Source organism: Pelobates fuscus, chromosome 1 (genome assembly GCF_036172605.1).
Source record: "Pelobates fuscus isolate aPelFus1 chromosome 1, aPelFus1.pri, whole genome shotgun sequence".
Lineage (NCBI taxonomy): Eukaryota > Metazoa > Chordata > Amphibia > Anura > Pelobatidae > Pelobates > Pelobates fuscus.
Window position 1 is genome coordinate 241,426,760 of NC_086317.1, and position 19,315 is coordinate 241,446,074.

The window sequence follows — 19,315 nt, forward strand, 5'->3', positions numbered from 1 at the left end:
AACGGAAGGCAGTATAATAATACACGATATCCGTCGGTATCCTCAGGAAATCCACAGTCGGAGTAGAAAGCAAGGCAATATCCCCAATCCTCCCAATAACCGGACGAAACACAGTTTGGGAGTCAACCAACTCGGTTTATTCACAAGCAGCATATTTATACAGTTCCCCATGCAAGGGGTTTCCACACAGATAATCCAGGGGATTTCTCCCAACATGCATTGTGACTTTCCCAACAGGCATTGCTGCACGAGAAGGATACTCCCACTAAAATGGACGATTAAGTGGATTATCCCCTCGTGCAGCAAAACCGACAATTGACTTTAAAATACACAATTCACACAATATTCGGTACTTTGGAATAATCGAACGTTCGGTAGATAGCTGGGGTCGGAGCGCACACTTTGTGAGAATACCGCTCTGATCCCCGCTGAATTGACCGAACGCCGCGCATAATACATTTAAACATGGAAGTTGGTCTAAAAGTACCGAATAAGTACGGGACACATAATGTACCGAACGCGGAACTCCCGAACGCTCTGGAAGTCCAGCGGTGTTCGGATCATTGAGTAGCCGTTTTCAGTTCCAGGCTCTCGACGACCGAACACCGTTGCAGAGACAAAGGATCCAAGATGGCCGACCGCCGCATGGTCGGTAGTCGAACGACGGCCACCTAGGAGAGCCCTTAATTACCGATTGCAACAATGTTGCAATCGGTTAATTGGTACCACACGACTTGTGAATGTGTGGTCGACCTGGGGAGCCCGTATTCGTACGGCGAACGGCCAGGATAACCGTGTTTCGTCGTACGAATGCTTGTATGCTGGCAGCGTACGGCTGTCAGCATGCGAACGGCCATAGCACAATACATATACATGGAACGGAACACATTATACATTCAGCCTACGGACAACCTATACTGCATATAGCTCAGAAGTGGCTAGGTTTGCCACAATGCTCCCCCAGAACCAAGCCGGCATACACAGTCTGATCCCAACGGATCGGCTTGGGGATGTCCGGGAGAGTACTCACAGATCACTTCTCGAGTTCAGTCTGTCTGGATAACCCGTCAGCGTTACCGTTTTGTTTTCCTGGCCGGTAGTGGATGGTAAAGTCAAAGGGCTGCAGTGCCAAACTCCAGCGCAGCAGCCGGGCATTGTCTCCAGATACACGGTTTAGCCACACTAACGGGTTGTGATCTGTGAGTAAGGAAAAAGGTTGTCCGTACAAATATGGCTGTAACTTTTTGAGGGCCCACACCACGGCCAGGCACTCTTTCTCAATGGCAGCGTAGCTCACTTCACGCGGCAGCAACTTGCGGCTTAAGTAGGCTACGGGGTGTTCTCCGCCATCGGCTCCCACTTGGCTCAGTACTGCCCCCAATCCAAACATTGAAGCGTCTGTGTGGACAAGAAATCTTTTAGTTGGATCAGGAGCAGTTAACACAGGAGCATTAGTTAGAGCCGTTTTGAGTTGCTGGAATGCCTGCTCACACTCTGGGGCCCAGACAACCTGTCGGGGTAGGTTCTTTTTAGTCAAGTCCGTCAGGGGTTTGGCCAGGGTGCTATAGTCTGGAACAAACTTCCGGTAGTAGCCGGCCGTCCCTAAAAACGCCAGCACCTGAGTCTTAGTTCTGGGGGTAGGCCACTTTGCTACGGCCTCAATCTTGGCTGGCTCGGGTCTCTGCTGTCCACACCCTACTCGGTGTCCCAGATACTGCACCTCAGCCATACCTATGTGGCACTTGCTAGGCTTTAACGTTAGCCCAGCCTCCCCAATCCGATCTAGGATCGCCCCTATATGGTGTAGGTGGTCTTCCCAGGTCTGGCTAAAGATGGCTATGTCATCTAGATAGGCACAGGCATATTCCTGGAACCCGTCCAGTAGCCGATCTACCATCCGCTGAAAGGTAGCCGGAGCGTTTTTCATTCCGAAAGGCATGACCTTGAACTGGTACAGGCCAAACGGAGTGACAAACGCCGACTTGGGGATGGCGTCATCGGCTAGCGGAATTTGCCAGTACCCCTTACATAAGTCAATGGTAGTGAGATACTGGCCCCGTGCCATCTTGTCTAACAGCTCGTCTATCCGGGGCATCGGGTAGGCATCAGACACCGTTTTGTCATTTAGCCTCCGGTAGTCGACACAGAACCTGGTGGTGCCATCCTTTTTAGGTACCAGGACTACCGGCGATGCCCAGGGGCTATCGGAGGGTTCGATAACCCCTAGCTGTAACATCTCATCAAGCTCGGCTTTCATATGGGTACGGACTGATTCCGGAACCCTATATGGAGCCTGCCTCATAGGTAGCTGTCCCAGGGTGTCTAATCGGTGGGTGGCTAGCGGAGTGTAACCAGGTAAATTGGAGAAGGTAGCTCCTTTGGCTTCAATCAGCGCTTGTACCTGGGCACGCTCCTGGGGGCTGAGCCGCTCCCCCAGCTGGACTCCCTGGGAGGGCTCTATCGGTGCCTCGGGTTATAGTAGGTCAGGTAAGGGTAAGTTCTCCTGATCCTCTAAGGAGGAGGCACATATTGCCGTCACATCCTCGATCCTCTCATGGTAGGGTTTGAGCATGTTCACGTGGAGCATGCGTCTCTTCCCTACCCCTGAGCAGGGGACGATCACATAGGTAGTGTCGCATCGCTGTTCCACTACCTGGTATGGGCCTTGCCAGATGGCCTGCAGCTTGTCTGTGCGGACGGGTTTTAAAATTAAAACCTTCTGTCCCACCTGAAAGCTGCGGTCTCGGGCTCCTCTATCGTACCAGCGTCGCTGTCGTTGCTGGGCCGCCTGGAGGTTGGTGTGTACAGCCTGAGTGAGCGCCTCCAGACGGTCCCGGAACTCCAGTACGTAGGATATGATAGGGGTTTCGTTGGTAGTACTCTCTCCCTCCCAATGTTCCCTAATCAAGTTCAAGGGTCCCCTCACCCTTCTCCCAAATAGTAACTCAAACGGGGAGAATCCTGTCGACTCCTGGGGAACCTCTCTATAAGCAAAGAGTAGGTGAGGCAGAAACCTCTCCCAGTCTTTGTGGGTCTCCCCGAACGTCCGAAGCATCTGCTTCAGCGTCCCGTTGAACCTCTCACATAGCCCATTGGACTGGGGGTGGTAGGCGGAATTAACTATTGGCTTAATGCCACATACCTTCCACATATGTTGGGTAACTTCGGCCGTAAATTGGGTACCTCGGTCCGAGATTATCTCTTGGGGAAACCCTACCCGGGAAAACACTCTCATTAACGCTTCCGCTACGGTCTCAGCATGGATATTAGTGAGGGCCACAGCTTCGGGGTACCTGGTGGCGTAATCCACTACAGTCAAAATGTATCTTTTGCCAGAGGGACTGGGCTTTGGCAGGGGCCCTACGATGTCCACCGCTACTCTGCTGAAGGGTTCTGAGATAATGGGTAGGGGGCATAGCTTGGCCTTGTGGCGATCCCCTCGTTTACCCACTCGCTGGCAGACGTCGCAAGAGGTGCAATACTGGCGCACATCCTGAGAGATCCCGGGCCAGAAGAAGGCATGCGTTAAGCGGTATCGGGTACGGGTCATCCCTAGGTGTCCTGACAAGGGGATATCATGAGCAATTCTAAGCAGCTCCTGCCTATACTTTTGCGGTACCACTAGCTGTTTGTTAGTTAGGGTGACAGACCCCCCCACATCTTTTGTCGTGACCCGGTATAACAACTCTTTCTCCCAGATGTACCGCTCCCCCTCTAGCCCTGCTTGGTCTGTTTGTGCCCGGTCCCTATATGTTTGGAGGGTGGGATCGGTCTGGACTTCGGTCGCAAAGGTAGTCGGGGTATCCCAGGGTATGGGGGTCGGTTGGGGAACATGGTCTCTTACCTGAGCCTCAGAGTGTATCGGTGTAGCCGTGGTGCGAGCCTGTTGCCGGGTGGTTACGGGGTGGGCCTCTTGGTAGGGAGCCTGGGGAATAAAAGCGGAAGTCATTTGGCCTAAGTCATTCCCCAGTACAACATCTGCAGGTAAATTCTGCATAAGCCCCACTTCCACAGTCCCCTCTCCCACACCCCAATCCAAGTGTACTTTGGCAGTAGGTAGCCGGTATACTGCTGCCCCGGCCACCCGTACTGCCACTGAGCCGCCAGTGTGGGTTGCGCCTGGTACCAAATGTGGCGCAACCAAAGTTAAAGTGGCTCCCGAATCCTGGAGCCCTTGTACCTCCTTCCCCTCTAGGGTTACTAGCTGCCGATGATGTTGTCGGTTGTCGGTGGCTCGGACCGACATTACCTCGTGGAGCACCCCTAGAGGCTCCTCAATTTGAGCGCTCAGCAATTCTTGGGTGGCGGGTGCTACTTGGTAATGGTGCGCAGTAGCCCTTGGTGCCAAATTTTGTCGCACCTGATTCCAAGCTTGTCGGCTCCGGTTTTGGGTGCACTCCCGAGAAATGTGTCCCACTGCTTGCAGGTGTGGCACTGAATGTTAGCCCGGCCGTTGTATCGGGAGGGGGGCGGTGGAGTGTTCAGTGCTGGCCTGTGCAGGGGTACGGTGGGGCCGGTAGGAGTAAAATTATTGGGTGGCCCGGTAATCCGAGGGAGAGTCTTAGTCTGTGATCCGTGATGCCTCCTGGCATCAAAGTGCTGATCCGCCAACCTAGCGGCTTCGGGTAGGGTGAGTGGTTTACGGTCTCTCACCCATTCTTGTGCTTCTGGGGACAAACCATTAAAAAACTGTTCCAGTAGCATAAGCTGTCGCAACTCCTCCATATTAGTAGCGTTGCTGGCCTGTATCCAGCCCAGTGATGCTTGATCCAGCTTGTGCGCCCACTCTGCGTGAGAATCTTTCTCAGGTTTGCGCAAGCCCCTGAACTTGCGCCGGTATGCCTCTGGGGTAATAGCATACCTCTCCAAGATCGCCCTCTTTACTTTAGGGTAATCTTTGCTGTCCTCTCGGGGCACAGCACGGTAGGCTTCAGCTGCCCTACCCGATAATTTGCCTGCCAGCAGCGGCACCCATACTGCGGGTTCCAAATCGTGCAAATCGCACAGCCGCTCAAAATCCTGTAAGTACCCATCAATTTCGTCCTTTTCTTCACAAAATGCTTTAAATGCGTAATGTGGGACTTTGGGCTTTACCTGTCCGTAGGTGGAGGCAGTAACAGACTCTGCCCTAGGCGGTGTTGCTGGTGGGTTGGTTGCCATCAGATAATCCTGTACATCCGATACCATCACGGTCAATATTTCCAACGGTACTGGTTGCGGCAGAAACGCCAACCTGGTTCGTAGCTCTTTCTGGAATGGGGTCTCTTCCATGACTGGTGGAGGTGTAGCGCTGCGGGCTCTGTCTCCCTCCATCAGTTCAGCGATCAGCACAGCCTTAGATTTGTTGCTGGCTATCTTGCCCCTGGCTTCCAGTAGCTCTTTTAAAGTCTGTTGTTTCAGTATGGTATAGTCAATCTCCATACGAATTGCCCTTGCTTTCCTTGTTCGGTAGTTCCAGTTTACACGAACGCTGTTTTTCGGCTGTAAGGTTCGGATCCCGTCGCTTGCCACCAATTGTAACGGAAGGCAGTATAATAATACACGATATCCGTCGGTATCCTCAGGAAATCCACAGTCGGAGTAGAAAGCAAGGCAATATCCCCAATCCTCCCAATAACCGGACGAAACACAGTTTGGGAGTCAACCAACTCGGTTTATTCACAAGCAGCATATTTATACAGTTCCCCATGCAAGGGGTTTCCACACAGATAATCCAGGGGATTTCTCCCAACATGCATTGTGACTTTCCCAACAGGCATTGCTGCACGAGAAGGATACTCCCACTAAAATGGACGATTAAGTGGATTATCCCCTCGTGCAGCAAAACCGACAATTGACTTTAAAATACACAATTCACACAATATTCGGTACTTTGGAATAATCGAACGTTCGGTAGATAGCTGGGGTCGGAGCGCACACTTTGTGAGAATACCGCTCTGATCCCCGCTGAATTGACCGAACGCCGCACATAATACATTTAAACATGGAAGTTGGTCTAAAAGTACCGAATAAGTACGGGACACATAATGTACCGAACGCGGAACTCCCGAACGCTCTGGAAGTCCAGCGGTGTTCGGATCATTGAGTAGCCGTTTTCAGTTCCAGGCTCTCGACGACCGAACACCGCTGCAGAGACAAAGGATCCAAGATGGCCGACCGCCGCATGGTCGGTAGTCGAACGACGGCCACCTAGGAGAGCCCTTAATTACCGATTGCAACAATGTTGCAATCGGTTAATTGGTACCACACGACTTGTGAATGTGTGGTCGACCTGGGGAGCCCGTATTCGTACGGCGAACGGCCAGGATAACCGTGTTTCGTCGTACGAATGCTTGTATGCTGGCAGCGTACGGCTGTCAGCATGCGAACGGCCATAGCACAATACATATACATGGAACGGAACACATTATACATTCAGCCTACGGACAACCTATACTGCATATAGCTCAGAAGTGGCTAGGTTTGCCACATCTTCAATTCAGGGTTCATAGGAAATTAAATTTTTTTTTTTAAATAAATCCTGCGCTGAAATTTTTTTTAGCAACTATTTTTAAACCTAAAATTTCAAACTCACTTTCAATTTCCAATAATTTACACTTGATATAGTTATTCACTAAAGTGGGACATGTAGGGGGGGCGTGATCAACAGAGCAACTAAGCAGACATCTCTATGTATGGCCCGCATGCAAAGCATAAAAACCAGTGATTTCACTTCATAACTCAACCACGGACAACCTTGTCCTGTCTGCTAATGATGTTTGAGTCATATGGAGCCCTAGCTGGATACAAACTAAATCTATCTAAATGCAAAATACTCAACATATCCCATCCCAATGAAATATCTCGGTATTTGGGTGATGACAGATCCGACACTGCTATACCAGACGAACTTCATACCCCTGCGCCAGAAAATATAACAGGATCGTAAGACGTGGAACTACCCTCACATCTCATGGCTAGGTCATATAGCTGCAATAAAAATGAATGTCCTTCCTAGGCTTTTATACCTTTTTCAAACTATTTCATTGGCATTACCCATGACGTTCTTTGTGTCACTTCGCTCGGTGACCATATGATACGTCTGGCAAGGGGAAAGATCACTACTCTGTCTACCCAGGGACTACGGCGGTTTGGCCCTACCGGATTTCCGTAAATACCACCAAGCCGCCGTCCTACAGAGAGCCTTTGAATGGCATTGACACCCCAAATGGAAGCAATGAGTGACGTTAGATAAGGGCCGTCTGGACAGGGCCGGCCTTAGGCCATTAGGCGCCCTGTGCAAAAAGTCTTCACAGCGCCCCCTCCCCACCCCAACCAAGTTGCCTGTATACAGTCACACAAACAGTTGCAGGCAGAAAGTCACACATGCTCAGTTACAGGCAGACAGTCACAGAGCCAAACACACAGTTAAAGGCACACAATCACTAACAGTTACAGACAGACAGTCACACACACAGTCACAGGCAGACAGTCATACACACTCTGTCAGGGCCGCCACCAGAAATTTTGGGGCCCCTGAAAAAGCACAAGGTCTGGGCTCCCCCGCCCCATCCCCCCCCGGCCCGCCCCATCCCCCCAGGCCCGCCCACGAGTCCGCCCACAGGACTCTTACCTAGTCCGCAGACAATGATGCAGGACTGAATGTGGTGTGTATAGTGGAAGTGAATTAGAATGTGTGTAATGGATGTAGTGTTTGTGTGTATTAGATACTGTTTGTGCAGTGAATGCAGAGTGTGTGTTTGTGTAGCGGATGCAGTGTGTGTAGTGGATGTAGTGTGTGTATTAGACGCAGTGTCTGTGTATAGTGAATGTGGAATGTTTAAATGTGTGGTGGATGTAGTGCGTGTACTGTGAATACAGGATGTTTGTGTAGTGGATGCTGTGTGTATAGTTAATGCAGAGTGTGTGTCAGTGTAGTGAATGCAGAGTGTGTGTCAGTGTAGTGAATGCAGTGTGTGTGTCAGTGTAGTGAATGCAGTGTGTGTGTTAGTGCAGTGGATGCAGTGTGTGTGTTAGTGCAGTGGATGCAGTGTGTGTGTTAGTGTAGTGGATGCAGTGTGTGTGTTAGTGCAGTGGATGCAGTGTGTGTGTTAGTGTAGTGGATGCAGTGTGTGTGTTAGTGCAGTGGGTGCAGTGTGTGTGTGTTAGTGCAGTGGATGCAGTGTGTGTGTTAGTGTAGTGGATGCAGTGTGTGTGTGTTAATGCAGTGGATGCAGTGTGTGTGTGTTAGTGCAGTGGATGCAGTGTGTGTGTTAGTGTAGTGGATGCAGTGTGTGTGTTAGTGCAGTGGATGCAGTGTGTGTGTTAGTGTAGTGGATGCAGTGTGTGTGTTAGTGCAGTGGGTGCAGTGTGTGTGTGTTAGTGCAGTGGATGCAGTGTGTGTGTTAGTGCAGTGGATGCAGTGTGTGTGTGTTAGTGCAGTGGATGCAGTGTGTGTGTGTTAGTGCAGTGGATGCAGTGTGTGTGTTAGTGTAGTGGATGCAGTGTGTGTTAGTGTGTTTAGTAGTGCATGTATGAATGTAATGAAAGTTATTCCCCCCTCCCTGTTTCTTACCTGGTTCAGGGAGGGGGGAAGATCCTTTGATCCCTGGTGGTCCGATGGCATTCTGGGGCCACCCGGCTCCCTGTATTTGCAGAGGGGGCCCAGCGGACTGCAGGAGCACTTTCCAGCATTTGCCTGTCTCTAACTCCCGCGAGACGTGGTTTGCGCGTCGCGCGGAGCGTTGCCATGGTAACCCATGGCAACGCTCTACCGACCGCACATCTCGCGGGAGTTAGAGACAGGCAAATGCTGGAAAGTGCTCCTGCAGTCCGCTGGGCCCCCTCTGCAAATACAGGGAGCCGGGGGGCCCGCGGCTGCACATATATATAGCGATGATCGCTATATATATGTGCAGAGTGTAATTGTGGGGCCCTGGACTGCCAAAGCAGTCCGGGCCCCCCAGGACCGCCGGGCCCGTGACAACCGTCACGGTTGTCACCCCCTGATGGCGGCCCTGCACTCTGTTACAGGCAGACAGTCACAAACACACACACATACAGTTACAGGCAGACAGTCACACATGCTCAGTTACAGGCAGACAGTCACAGAGCCAAACACACAGTTAAAGGTATACAATCACGAACAGCTACAGGGACACAGTCACACACACAGCTACAGGCAGACAGTCACACACACAGTCACAGGCAGACAGTCATACACACTCAGGGCCAGCCTTAGACCATTAGGTGCCCTGTGCGAAAAGTCTTCACGGCGCCACCCCCCCCCCCTCCCACCACCAAGTTGCCTGTATACAGTCACACAAACAGTTGCAGGCAGACAGTCACACATGCTCAGTTACAGGCAGACAGTCACACATGCTCAGTTACAGGCAGACAGTCACAGAGCCAAACACACAGTTAAAGGCACACAATCACTAACAGTTACAGGCACACAGTCAAACACACATTTACAGGCAGACAGTCACACACACTCTGTTACAGGCAGACAGTCACAAACACACACACACACATACAGTTACAGGCAGACAGTCACACATGATCAGTTACAGGCAGACAGTCACAGAGCCAAACACACAGTTAAAGGTACACAATCACGATCAGTTACGGGCACACAGTCACACACTGTCAGGGTACCTGTTGTCTCTACCTGTCAGGGTACCTGTAGTCTCTACCCCTGAGACGGGTAGAGACTTAGACGTTTTTCCATCCAGACGGCATGATTCTCCCGTTCCTCGCGGTCCCCTCGCGCATGTAAACGCCGGCCGCGAGAGAACTATGCCTTTTTGTAACGTGACGCTCAATAGTCGACGTCATGACGCTATTCTAGCACGACCTGTCAGTCAAATCCCGGACACGAATCAGGTCTCGGCGGAGGCGTGATTAGTCTCTAGAACCAGGGTATTTAAGGGAGCTCTCAGCATTTGCTCATTGCCCTGTCGTGGTTCTAGCCAGCCTAGTCACACAGTGCTCTTGTATTCTCTTGTCTTTTGGTTCTGACCCGGCTTTGTTATTACTTACCTGTCTTCTCTGTTATCCTTGACCCGGCTTGTCTCTCGCTTACCTGTCTTCTCGTTCCCTCGACCTCGGCTTGTCCCTGACCATCCTATACCTAGTATTACGTTAAGTACGGGCATTCTAAGGTCCGGTATACGTATCTGCTACTCTTTGTACTCTGCGTGTTGGATCCCTGTCCCGATCCTGACATTACGACAGGGCCAATGGATCCTGCAGGTACAAACTGTCAGCTTGGTTCTCCTGATCCTAGGTTTGACGCCATGGATCATAGAATGGATCAGATGGCACTAGCACTACAGGCGTTACTATCACGTCCTAACAATCCACCTGAGGAGATGCGTAATACTTCTATTCCTCCTGTGAGTTCAGGGCTAGAGGTAGCCACTGTAGGTGCTTCTTCCCGAGTTACCCCACCTGTACGTTATGCTGGTTCTCCTGAAAGGTGTCGTGGCTTTTTGAACCAGATCAGTATTAATTTCGAGCTACAACCCCGTTCCTACCCTACTGATAGGGCAAAGGTGGGATTTATTATCACCTTACTCATTGAGAGGGCTCTGAGATGGGCTAATCCGTTGTGGGAGAATGATAATCCATTAGTCTATAACTATAATGCCTTTGTAGCTGCTTTTAGAAGAACTTTTGACCCCCCTGGCAGAAAGGTCAATGCAGCTAGATTACTGTTGCGCCTTAGACAAGAGAACCGAACACTTGTGGATTACGCACTAGAGTTCAGGTCTTTGGCGGCAGAGGTTAAGTGGAATGAACAGGCTTATATAGACGTATTTTTAAACGGATTATCCGATGTAATACTTGACGAGGTAGCGACGAGAGAGCTTCCCGAGAATTTGGAGGACTTAATTTCCTTTATCTCTCGCATTGACGAACGTCTAAGAGAGAGGCAGAACACTCGAGATAGAACCGGTAGACCTTCCTTTAGACTAGCTCCTTCATTTCAAAGTCCTGAAACCAAAACTCCACAGTTTCCAGAACCTATGCAGATAGGCCTTACTCGCCTCTCAGAAGAGGAGAGACAGTACAGGAGAAGGGAGGGACTGTGTATGTATTGTGGAGTCAGAGGTCTGTACTAAGACTAAACTACCTCATTCGCTTCCTTGTGGTCTCTTACATCCCCTGGAAGTTCCAGAAAAACCTTGGTCCTGTTTGGCGATGGATTTTATTGTGGATTTGCCTGTTTCGAAAAAGCACACTGTTATTCTCACAGTGGTGGATAGGTTTACTAAGATGGCTCATTTCGTGCCTTTACCTAAACTTCCGACTTCACCTGAATTAGCGGAGATTTTTGCTAAAGAGATCTTTCGCTTACATGGGATACCTTCCGAGATTACTTCTGATAGAGGTTCCCAGTTTGTTTCACGTTTCTGGAGATCATTCTGTTCTCAACTAGGCATTAAATTGAATTTTTCTTCTGCTTATCACCCTCAGTCTAACGGAGCCGCTGAACGTACCAATCAAAAGATTGAACAATATCTGCGTTGTTTTGTTTCTGAACACCAGGACGATTGGGTCTGTCTGATTCCTTGGGCAGAGTTCGCACACAATAATCTTGTTTGCGATTCAACTCGCTCTAGCCCCTTTTTCATGAATTATGGTTTTCATCCTTCCATTCTTCCCTCGGTTCCTTCTTCCCAGGGGGTACCGTCGGTTGATACTCATGTTGCCAATCTGAAGAAGTTGTGGGATCAGACTCGACAAATTCTCCTACATAATTCTATGCTGTATAAAAAACACGCTGACAAACGCAGAAGGCCGGCTCCTAGTTTTGTCCCTGGTGATAGGGTATGGTTGAGTACTAGAAACATTCGTTTGAAAGTACCGTCTATGAAATTCGCTCCTCGCTACATTGGACCCTATAGGATCCTGAATCGAATTAATCCTGTTGCGTATCGCCTAGCGCTCCCCTCTGCCTTACGTATTCCTAATTCCTTTCATGTTTCCTTGCTAAAACCCCTGATCTGTAACAGATTCTCCTCCAAGGTCTCCTCTCCTCGCTCTGTTCAGGTTGAGGGTCAGGAGGAGTACGAAATCAACTCCATCATCGATTATCGAATCTCCCGGGGGAGAATCCAATACCTGGTTGACTGGAAGGGATATGGTCCAGAAGAGAGGACCTGGGTACCACAGGAGGATGTCCATGCTCCTCGTCTTCACAGGGCTTTTCATTCCCGCTTTCCATCTCGTCCCGGTTCCTTCCGCCCGGTGGGCGTTTCTGAGAGGGGGGGTACTGTCAGGGTACCTGTAGTCTCTACCCCTGAGACGGGTAGAGACTTAGACGTTTTTCCATCCAGACGGCATGATTCTCCCGTTCCTCGCGGTCCCCTCGCGCATGTAAACGCCGGCCGCGAGAGAACTATGCCTTTTTGTAACGTGACGCTCAATAGTCGACGTCATGACGCTATTCTAGCCCGACCTGTCAGTCAAATCCCGGACACGAATCAGGTCTCGGCGGAGGCGTGATTAGTCTCTAGAACCAGGGTATTTAAGGGAGCTCTCAGCATTTGCTCATTGCCCTGTCGTGGTTCTAGCCAGCCTAGTCACACAGTGCTCTTGTATTCTCTTGTCTTTTGGTTCTGACCCGGCTTTGTTATTACTTACCTGTCTTCTCTGTTATCCTTGACCCGGCTTGTCTCTCGCTTACCTGTCTTCTCGTTCCCTCGACCTCGGCTTGTCCCTGACCATCCTATACGTAGTATTACGTTAAGTCCGGCCATTCTAAGGTCCGGTATACGTATCTGCTACTCTTTGTACTCTGCGTGTTGGATCCCTGTCCCGATCCTGACACTACCTCAGAGGAGGTGAGACACTTAGACGTTCATCCTCTCGGAGGGGTTGACTCACTCGTTCCTCGCAGTTCTCTCGGCCGTTTACACGCCGGCCGCGAGGGATCCGCTTCCTTTTATGACGCGGCACTCAGTAACCGACGTCATGACGACAATCCGTTCCGACCTGTCAATCAAGTCCCGAGCACGAATCAGGACTCGTCGGGGGCGTGATTCCTATCTAGAACCTGGGTATAAAGTAGGGTTGTCTGCATTTGCTCATTGCCCTGTCGTGGTTCTAGCTTGTCTAGTCACTCAGTGCTCTTGTTTTCTATTTGTCTCTTTGGTTCTGACCCGGCTTGTTTATTCTACCCTGCTTATCTCTATTACCCTTGACTCGGCTTGTCTCTCGCTTACCTGCTCTCTCGTTCCCTCGACCTCGGCTTGTCTCTAGACCATTCTTTGCTTACTCCTTACGTTAGTCCGGCCATTCTAAGGTCCGGTATACGTACCTACCACCTGTTTGTACTCTGCGTGTTGGATCCCTGTCCCGATCCTGACACACACATAGTCACAGGCAGACAGTCATACACACTCTGTTACAGGCATGCAGACACTCGCTCACGCTGATAGGCACACACACACACTCAGTTAAAGGCAGATAGTCACACATACAGGCACAGCTACACTCACAATTGGAGTCACACACAGTCAGACAGTCACACACAGTCAGACAGTCACACACACACAGGCAGGGAGGCAGTCACATAGACAGGCAGGCAGACATACAGTCACACACACACACACACACACACTCAGTCAGACAGTCACACACACAGGCAGTCACACACACACACACACAGAGGCAGTCACACACACACACACACACAGAGGCAGGCAGTCACACACACACACACACACAGGCAGGCAGACACACATAAACACACACACAGGCAGGCAGACACACATAAACACACACACACAGGCAGGCAGTCAGACAGTCACACACACACACACACAGGCAGTCACACAGGCAGGCAGTCACACAGACAGACAGTCACACACACAGGCAGGCAGTATCACACACACACAGACAGGCAGGCAGACAGTCTCTCACACACACACACACACACACACAGAGGCAGGCAGTCACACACGCACACACACACACATGCAGTCAGACAGTCACCCACACAGGCAGGCAGGCAGTCACACACACACACACACAGGCAGGCGGGCAGACAGTCACACATAAAAACTCAGTCACATGCAGTCAGACAGTCACCCACACAGACAGGCAGGCAGTCACACACACACACACAGGCAGGTGCCCGCACATAAAAACTCAGTTAAAGGCAGATAGTCACACATACAGGCACAGCTACACACACAATTGGAGTCACACACAGTCAGATAGTCACACACACAGTCAGACAGTCACACACACACAGGCAGGGAGGCAGTCACACAGACAGACAGTCACACACACAGGCAGACATACAGTCACACACACACACAGACAGTCACACACACACACACACAGGCAGTCACACACACACACATACACACACACAGAGGCAGGCAGTCAGACAGTCACACACACAGGCAGTCAGACAGTCACACACACAGGCAGGCAGGCAGTCACACACAGACACACACAGGCAGGCAGACACACATAAACACACACACAGGCAGGCAGGCACACACAGGCAGTCACACAGACAGTCACGCACACAGGCAGGCAGTCTCACACACACACAGACAGGCAGGCAGACAGTCTAACACACACACACACACATACACAGAGGCAGGCAGTCACACACACACACACACATGCAGTCAGCCAGTCACCCACACAGGCAGGCAGGCAGTCACGCACACACACAAGCAGGAAGGCAGACAGTCATACATAAACACACAGACAGGCAGGCAGGCACACACACACAGTCAGGCAGTTAGACAGTCACACACACAAGCATGCAGACACACAGGCAGGCAGTCACACACACAAGCAGGCAGACAGTCACACACACACAGGCATGCAGACACATAGGCAGGCAGTCACACAGGCAGGCAGGCAGTCACACACACACACACACACACACACAGATGTAGGCAGTCACACACACACACACAAAGAGGCAGACAGCCACATACACACAGGCAGGCAGTCAGACACACACACACACACACACACACACACACACACACAAAGGCATGCAGACACACAGGCAGGCAGTCACACAGACAGTCACACACACAGGCAGGCAGTCACACAGACAGACAGTCACACACAGAGGCAGGCTGACAGTCACACACACACACACACACAGGGAGGCAGTCACACAAACAGACAGGCCGTCAAACACACACACAGGTAAGTAGGCAGTCTCTCACACACACACACACACACACACAGGCATGCAGACACACAGTCACACACAGGCAGGCAGTCACACACACACACACACACACACACACACACACACAGGCATGCAGACACACAGACAAACAGTCACACACAGGCAGGCAGGCAGTCACAGTCACACACATACACAGACATACAGACTTACCTCTTTCCATTGTGGCTGGAAGCAGAGGCAGCTCTAGACTTTTTGAGGCCTTAGGCAAAAAACAAATATAAGGCCCCCCACGTGCGATAAAAAAAAATATGCAGGCTATATTAAAATTAACTGTATAAATTGCATATTTTAAGGCAAACATTAATAAACCTCATAATCTCAGTATTCACAAAGTTATTTTTGTTATTAAATTATTCTACAAATATCAATACACAAACATTGTTTATAGCTAAAAAGTTTGTGCCTGACTACTCAGTTATTCTTGTTGGTGTCTCCTAAAACTGAAATAAAGTTGTCAACAGTGTATTAAAAGAACACTATAGTATCAGGAACACACATGTGTATTCCTGACCCTATCGTGTTAACCTATTTAGCCCCCCCCTCAATGTAGCAAAAACATGCCTTATTTCTAGAGCTGCACAAGTCCGCCAGCGCTGGATCTGCCCAATTGGCTAACATAATCTAAACTGATGATCTCAGTCAATCACAATGCTTTCCCATAGGAAAGCATCAGATTGTCTGAGATCTTCAATTTTGATGTCAGCCAAGGAGTCAAGTCAGGGGCGGCTGCCATGGTTAATTTTCTTAGTCATACAAAATAAAACCTTTCTTACCTGAGAGAGATGAAATGAGAGGGACCTCACAATTTGGTGTCCAGTGTCCATGCAGCCCTGAGCAGCTTGAAAAGGAGACTGAGAGACGGCACAGTCTCAAGACAGCTGCCTTCGCCTTTTACAGGCTTCTTCCTGCAAAATAATATAAAAAGTTTTTTTGTTTGTTTGTTTTTTTGATTTTTTAATACGATAATACTATAGTAATACTATACTGTAATTATAACATATATTACATATATTATAATTATAGTAAATAGTATAATTATAATATTATTATTAGTATTTAATATTGTTATGTAATATTATATATGATATACCACCATTATTCTGTGAAAAGATGGGGGGGTACAGCTCTCCTGCTTTTTTCTCTCTTCTGCTCTGCTCTCCTTCCATTTTCTTTATTTTCATCCGCCTTCCTTCCCCTTTATTTTTATCTGCTCTCCTTCCCCTTTTCTTTATTTTTATCTGCTCTCCTTCCCCTTTTCTTTATTTTCATCTGCTCTCCTTCTCCTTCCCCTTTTCTTTATTTTTATCTGCTCTCCTTCCCTTTTATTTTTTTATCTGCTCTCCTTCCCCTTTTCTTTATTTGTATCTGCACTCCTTCCCCTTTATTTTTTTATCTGCTTTCCTTCCCCTTTTCTTTATTTGTATCTGCTCTCCTTCCCAAATCCCCTTTACTTTATTTTCATGTGCTGTCCTTACCTTTTTCTCTCTTCTCCTCTGCTCTCCTTCCGTTTTCTCTCTTTTCCTCTGCTCTCTTTCCTTCACCAGCAGCTATTCTTTCTTTTTCTTCTCTTCTTCTTCCTCTTGGTACTGCAGGCGGGGGAATTCAGGGGGAGGGGTTACGTTGTCGCGTTGTGACGTCATCGCTAATCGGCATTGCGGATTGGCCGATTAGCAGGTTAGTGGCAGGAGGAGGGGAGGGGACTCACTCCACCACGGAACCCATGTGAGAGGGTTCCAACTTGTTAGCGCCAGCACCGCGGCAATGCCAGCACCGCGGCCGCCTAAACCGCCTAATTAGAGAGCCGCCTCTGGCTGGAAGGGGGAGTGGATGTAGTTGGTTGTTGGGGAAGCAGGGGCTGCTTCCTTCTTCCCTCTTCCTGTGCATGGGCTTCAGGTAGGTATTACTCCGCCTCCACCTTGCGGTAAGCCCCGCCCCACCTCACAATAAGCCCCGCCCCGCCGCCTTGATTTTTTTTTTTTTATAGACACGGATGGAGAATAATTAATCCTCCACCCGGGTACCTGTTTTAGCTCCCCTGAAACCGGCAATGTGCGAGCTGTGTCAGCTGTCAGGGCGCCCCCTGGTCCATGGCACCCTGTGCGGCCGCACCACTCGCACACCCCTAAGGCCGACCCTGCGTCTGGATACCTCCCGGGTGTCTGATAGGAGGGGACAGCTGTGCTGCTCCGCTCCTGCCTGTGTGTAGTGTGGCCAAGCGGTCTGTCAGTAAGTGCTCACTAAGAGAGCACTTCCTGTCAGACCGGGATGCAGCCCCCCGTGTTCCTCCTGTCATAGGGGGGCCCAAGAGGGGCCTCCTGGCCACCTAATGCACCCCCCCGGCGGGCACCTGTGATCTTAGCAGAGATGGCGACGGAGCTGTGTTCTCCCTGCTGTGCTCCCTCGCAGCTATAATAGGTAATATATTCATCCATGACAGGTGCATTCTATATTGAGGTATATTGCCATAGATCTCTTAAATGATTTTAGATTGAATGAAGATGTGTTATTCCATAATTGCGGTGCCTTGTAGGAAAAAGAGGATCGAGACACTTTCTTTTTGTATTGTGTTATGCTAAATAAAGTGTTGGTACTGGATCGGAGGTTATGGTGATACCGGAGAAACTGACGGAAGCGAAGCACAGAGAAATGGACACAGGTTTCTTCAGGAAGGAAGAGATTCTTTATTGGATCACCGATCGGGACTCAGAGGGACTAACGTCACCAAAATACAGCAAGTTCTGAGCCCCGGACAATAGTGCAGGCTCCTTATATAGGCACATAACTCCTCCCATATTAAGCTCCGCCCGCACATTCTCTTGACCAATCAATACAAATAAGAATTAACTTCCTGCTTGACCGCATGGCCTGTCCAGCACAATGGAGGAGGGGAATACTACATCCTGTATTCTTGCACATGCTCCGTACACTACTGATCGTATCTTGCCTCGTGCAACCAACTGATCGATACGTCAGCATATGCACGTACACATGCCACGTGGTAATCTCGGCCTACTAAATTTATTTTTACCGAGATTCCACCACAATGGGAGGTGGGAACAGCTGGGGAGAGCATTCTACTCAGGTAGAGTGGGAGCTTCCTAGAAATGCTCTTATGCACAAGGTTAGAAAGATGAAGGGTGCATCTGGATTCCAGCGATTGCCAGTTTAGCTCTTTCAACATGTCACAATGGTGGATCATGTAATTACATTCCAGTACAAAGCGGCAGAACTAGAAATGCTGGAGATTCAAAGCGAATTTGAAATTTTAGGCCACATATGAAAAAATAAAATCTCTTTTCAGTCTGTCTATCTTGTAAATCTGAAATTCACTTTGACTTCCCAACAATTCACATTTTTTTTTAACATACCAGTGAACTAGAGCCTGTTTTATAGTATATACCCCACTAATGGCTAGTCTTTAGCCTTCAAGCTGTGTTGAATAAAACCACTCTCATTATCCCCAGCTGGCAGTGTGCTGGCTGACTGCCATGGGATGCAAAATCCACATCAGCATCTTCCAACCTATCCGCAGCACTACACTGACACAGCCACCAGGGGGAGCACCTCCCGGCCACGCCCCCTCAGGCTCCCGATTGGTGCTAGCCAGACGCCGGAAGTACAGGAGCAAAGTTCAGTAAATATTGGTGATGTCACGGAGCCAAGATGGCGGAAGGGTGAGCGAGGAATTTGTTATTGGGGGTTTGTCTGTACAGGTGCTGAGACAGCCGAATTGGTTAACTAGACTATGAGTATGAGGCAGGGGACATGGTGTCAGTAAGTATATGGACGATTAACGCCTAGTTACTAACAGTGACTCATGTGCGAGGTCTGTCTTGGCTCCCACTATCCTCATCCAGTGCCCCATGCATGTGATCTCATATATTTACATTATTCATCGCACAGCAGCTTGCTGTTTGTACTTTGGAGACCTTCCTTACAGGGTCTAGTCCAGGCATAGGCAACAATCGGCACTCCAGATGTTTTGGACTACACCCCCCATGATGCTTTGCCAGCATTATGGGTGTAACAGCATTATGGGCGATGTACTCCAAAACATCTGGAGTGCCGAAGGTTGCCTATCCCTGGCCTCTAGTCCAC

The 19,315-nt window shown here is 49.7% G+C and overlaps 1 protein-coding gene across 3 annotated transcripts in view; it reads left to right on the forward strand.

The window, feature by feature from the left end:
- The first annotated feature begins 18,865 nt into the window (after positions 1 to 18,865).
- Positions 18,866 to 19,315, forward strand: part of BSDC1 (BSD domain containing 1) — a 427,812-nt gene continuing 427,362 nt past the window's right edge. For 2 of the 3 annotated variants that reach the window (XR_010090909.1, XM_063456021.1), the window contains exon 1: positions 18,873 to 18,991. Coding sequence is in view for 2 of the 3 variants with exons in the window: in XM_063456021.1 (XP_063312091.1) it covers positions 18,963 to 18,991 (29 nt within the window). In the remaining variant the exon portion in view is untranslated. Of the gene's footprint in view, positions 18,992 to 19,315 lie in introns of all 3 variants that reach the window. The other variant, XM_063456035.1, reaches the window with a different exon arrangement.